The sequence below is a fragment of the Poromitra crassiceps genome, assembly GCF_964638095.1.
Source record: "Poromitra crassiceps genome assembly, chromosome: 4".
Classification (NCBI taxonomy): Eukaryota; Metazoa; Chordata; class Actinopteri; order Beryciformes; family Melamphaidae; genus Poromitra; species Poromitra crassiceps.
In genome coordinates, this window is record NC_139626.1 from 43,415,841 (window position 1) to 43,420,840 (window position 5,000).

At 44.8% G+C, this 5,000-nt stretch overlaps 1 protein-coding gene across 1 annotated transcript in view; it reads left to right on the top strand.

The window, feature by feature from the left end:
* Nucleotides 1-5,000, top strand: part of spock3 (SPARC (osteonectin), cwcv and kazal like domains proteoglycan 3) — a 33,697-nt gene that overhangs the window by 27,370 nt on the left and 1,327 nt on the right. Inside the window, exons 9-11 of the mRNA XM_083634934.1 lie at nt 1,166-1,228; nt 1,518-1,655; nt 3,757-5,000. The exon at nt 3,757-5,000 is cut by the window's right edge and continues 1,327 nt beyond it. Of these exons, the coding sequence (XP_083491060.1) occupies nt 1,166-1,228; nt 1,518-1,655; nt 3,757-3,908 (353 nt within the window). The 3' untranslated portion in view covers nt 3,909-5,000. The remainder of the gene's footprint in view (nt 1-1,165; nt 1,229-1,517; nt 1,656-3,756) is intronic.

The window sequence follows — 5,000 nt, forward strand, 5'->3', positions numbered from 1 at the left end:
GTCAGAATCTGATCCCTCAAGAAGCACCACAGTGATATTTTGCCAAAGGCTGTTTCCTGGAGTCCCACAGGGATCAAATTACCTCAAACGTGATCTCGGTCACCAAGTCTTGTGAAGTCCCGCGATACTTTCCTGCCGACTGACCAAGTACCGTACAGGAGGACGCTTTGCGGTGGTGGTTTTAGCGCAACCTATGTGGGGTTTGGCATAACCTTCGTTATTTCGAATCCCACATAGGTTACGCCAAACCCCACATAGGTTGCGCTAAAACCACCACCGCAAAGCGTCCTCCTGTACTTGGTCAGTCGGCAGGAAAGTATCGCGGGACTTCACGAGACTTGGTGACCGAGATCACGTTTGAGGTAATTTGATCCCTGTGGAACTCCAGGAAACAGCCTTTGGCGAAATATCACTGTGGTGCTTCTTGAGGGATCAGATTCTGACGATATTTGGCGAAAACGGGAATAAAAATAGCTATTTAGATGCAGGAAAGACAGGCTCACACTTGGCCCCAAGTCAGCTCCATTTTACAACTGACTTGGACGCTATTGATGTCAAAACAACGCTAGGACGGCCAGAAACGCCGCGGAGATCGCCTGGTGAGTGGCCAAATCATAATTAATGCCAGGAGATGGATCCAGGTTCAAAAAAACCGAAATTCTCCTTTAATACCTGTTATTAAATTCCTTCCAAGTCTTCACTACATTGTATTAGTCTCTGGACAGACATGGCTATAAGGTGACTTGACTTGTTGACGGAGGCATGTTCTAGTTGAAGCCAGGGATGTGATGCTAAAATGGGATGATGGTGATTTCATTAAACTGTAACATCAAACGCCCTCCAGCCAGGCAGAATGCTGTATTCTCCCAGGACATGGTACAGAATACATCACTGCACAATACAATTCAGTAGCATACAACAATGCACTGCAATAAATACAAAGATTACAACACAAGGAAATACATTACAATACATTACAAAACAATATAATACTACAGTGTATGAAAATGCATTTTTGTGCACAAACAAGCTGAAAATTAGTTTTTGCTCACAGATGAGCCACCTAAGCAAGAGACAACATCGTGACAAAAGCCAAAGTAGCTGGTTCCAGAAACAGCAAAGCTCGTGCAGTTTGTTAGCAGCCTCTGTTGTCTCTGTCTTTCAGATTCCCCTTGTAAAGCAGAGCTGTCCAGCATCAACAGGAAGCAGGCGGGGAAGAAGCTGCTTGGTGAGACACACACACACACACACACACACACACGCGCACACACACACACACGCACGCACGCACGCACACACACACACACACACACACACACACGAAACACAACGTGCGTTTTACCAACTGGGGTCTTTTTCCCCCTATTACACAAGCCGTCCCCAATCAACCGCCACACACTCACTCACTCTCTCTCTCTCTCCCTACTTTTACTCTGACTCTGTGTGTGTGTGTGTGTGTGTGTGTGTGTGTGTGTGTGTGTGTGTGTGTGTGTGTGTGTGTGTGTGTGTGTGTGTAGGTCAGTACCTGCCGTCGTGCGATGAGGAGGGCTACTACAGGTCCCACCAGTGCCACAGCAGCAGTGGGCAGTGCTGGTGCGTGGATCACTATGGCAACGAGGTGGCCAGCTCACGCACCCACGGCCCGGCAGACTGCGGTAAGTCAATTATTTGACACAGTTTTTTCTGTTAGCCTACGCTGTGTGCATTTTGTATAAGAGAATGGACAAATAGGTCCCATTTCAAAACATCTGAATTATGCAGGAAATGATTCATAGACAGACATATGACACATAAGGGCGTCCAGGTAGTGCAGCAGTAGATTCCCTGCTTACCAACACGAGGGTCGCAGGTTCGAGGCCCCGTGTTACCGCCGGCTTGGTCGGGCGTCCAGGCAGGCACAATTGACCGTGTCGGTGGGCGGGAAGCCAGATTAAGGCTACTGTATGTGTCCTGGTTGCTGCGCTAGTGCCTCCTCTGGTCAGTCGGGGGGGTGCCTGTTCAGAGGGAAGGGGAACTGGGGGGAATAGCATGATCCTCCCACGTGCTACGTCCTGCCGGTGAAACACCTCGCTATCAGGTGAAAAGAAGTGGCTGGCGACTCTGCACATGTATCGGAGGAAGCATGCGCTACAACTCTCCCCAGATCGGCAGAGCGGGTACAGCAACGACCGGGACGGCAGGGGGAATTGGCCAAGTACAATTAGGGAAAATAAAACATAATATTAAAGCCATTTTAGCCTCTTGTGCTTAGACGCATGAAATGTGTTTTTTAGACTAATACAGTGAACTTGATGCCTACTGTATGTCCACATTTATTTCTAAAGTCATTGCATCAAGTCAACGGGTGGCTTCTTTAAAGAATCTAAAATATAAGATTACATTTTTTTGTTTGTTTTGGTCGCTGCATTATTCCATTTGTGTTATTCCATAGTTTTGATGTCTTTACTATTATTCTAATGTCTGGAAAATAGTAAACATTTAAGAAAAATTAAGTGTCTCCAAACTTTTGACTGACTTAAGGTCGTTACTAGGGGTGTCACAATATATCGTCCCACGAAATTTCGCGATAGTAAAACGTCACGATATGTATCGTTGAGATGAAATCTCATATCGTGAAAAAAAAAAAAATTTTTTTTTTTTTTTTTCAAAAGTAGACAAAGAAACGTCTTTGTTTGTTGAAGTTCAATGTGTGGAAAGTAGTTCAGTTGAACAAGTCTCTGAAGAGACACATGAGAAGTTATACAGGAGAGAAACCATTCAATTGAGTTTCTGGCAAAACTGTTTACTTGACAGGAAAAACTGAAGATGCATAAAAAATAGACTAAGAAAAGTCTTGTTGTTTGAGTTTGAAGAAAAACTGAAGATGCATAATGAGAATTTATACTGCTGAGAAACCTTTTAGTTCAAAGTAAATCTAAGTGACGGTGTAACTCATTCTATTTCAAGATAAGCCTTATCTCCAATCTCATGTTTTTTCTAGTTGTTATTGTAATAACAATTTCCCACAACAGCATGTTTTGTATTTGTGCATTTCAAATAAAATACTACTTTTCCAGTCATATATTGTCATTATTCAAGTTTAAAAAAATATTGTTAAAATCGTATCGTATCGTATCGTTATCGTGAACCCAGTATCGTGATACGTATCGTATCGTGAACTGAGTGTATCGTGACACCCCTAGTCGTTACACATCGGGAGCATTTTTTTCATGCGATTAATTCGCACGTCAATAATATTTTCCGAACCTACAGTATATTAGTCAATCCAACCGTGCATACCAACGGCAAAGTTTTGCTGAGCGTTATAGACTACTTGCACCACTCCACTACTTCCTGAAATGAGTAGGGCATCTTGGTTTCCTGTCCTACACTATTGGATGAACTGATTAATGTCAGGTGTGCCTGATCACTGTTGTTGTGACTGCAGCAGTCAGGCACACCTGACATTAATCAGTTCATCCAATAGTGTAGGACAGGAAACCAAGATGCCCTACTCATTTCAGGAAGTAGTGGAGTTGTGCAAGTAGTCTATTGCGGTGTTTATTTTTTCGAACCACGGTCGATTTGTCAGAAATTCGCTTCCGACGTGTACGGTACACATCTGTGGCTGTGATTGACATCAAAACTCGCATCGCAATTTCGTGCCATATATTCGCATCACTCTTGATCTGTAAGGACCTATAATCTCCAGTCACGTGTACTGTATTTATTTGGCCAAGGCTGATTTGGTTTATCCCCCATTTCCCGGTTGGGCAGGCGTGGTTCTGGAATCTTCCGGAGACCTCGGGAGTGGAGATACCGAGTGGATGTTCTCCGATGACGACGAGGACTCCTTTGTCCTCAACGACCAGGCCGGGATGGACGACGAGGACGACGAGGATGACGACGACGAAGAATACCTGTCGTAATTTCAAAAGAAAAGAAGAAAAAAAAAACGTTTGTTTTGGTCAAACTGCACGTTTCTAGGTGACTCCTCCCCCAGGCAGGTCCTTAAAACAGCCTATGGACTACTCTCTGTGTATTGTCTGTTCATAAGTAAATACCAATATTCCTGGCAGACGTTTTATGATTTCTCTTCCCGTCTAATATCACATAATGATTGGTTAACGACACCCGTTCCCCCGCGTGTCGGGCCAACCGGAGAATATGACAAGGACTATTCCACAGCCAATCCCCGTGCTTTGGATATGGCCACATGTGCAAAGACGTCTCCCTTCATTGGACAGTCCATGTCTTCTAGTGTCCTGTCCCCCGTGCAGCGATCCGATGGCCCGAGCGGCCCGCTGCCTCAGGCATCAAGTTACAGAGATTTCTCCCCTCATCTGAATCCCCCCTCCCCCCCACCACCACCTTTGATTCCCTATATCTAATATGTTCCTCTTGTTTAGGTGGGATGTCGATGATGTAGATAAGAGAATATTGCACTCTATAGGTTTCTTTTGATCCTGATTTGCAAACTATAACCGTGTGGAAAAGCAAGATAGAGATTTAGACATGCTACGTTAGAAGAATTAAGGCGAGAAAAAAGGACGAGGGGAAAAAAGGCAGTGCGGCGCAAGTCGGATAGCGATCGGAAGCGACGCGGCGAACCGTTTTCACCGAGACGCAAAGTCAACACGAATCACCTCAAAGGGTTCGCAACAGGAAACGGCAAATTACTGGAAGGGGAAGGGGGGAGAAAAAAGACTGCGTGTTGAAAGAGAAAAAAAACAAAAAACATGATCTATTTTTCTAATCCATTGTTCCATGAATACAGAAGATGAAACGCGATTTGGCTGCGGCGTGTCTGATAGCGCGTGTTGTCGTTTGACTCGGTTGAGCCGGAGGCTAAACCTTTGTGGGGGGAAAAAAACCCACATAATAATGGAGTTTGGAGGTTGAAATATTCCCTGGAGCGTGAAGAGATGAAACGACACTTTGCAGAGTTATAAAGCGCTCGAACGCCACAATCTTTTTGAAAACGTGTCACGAAACCAGCGGCGCGACCTTTTATACGTCGG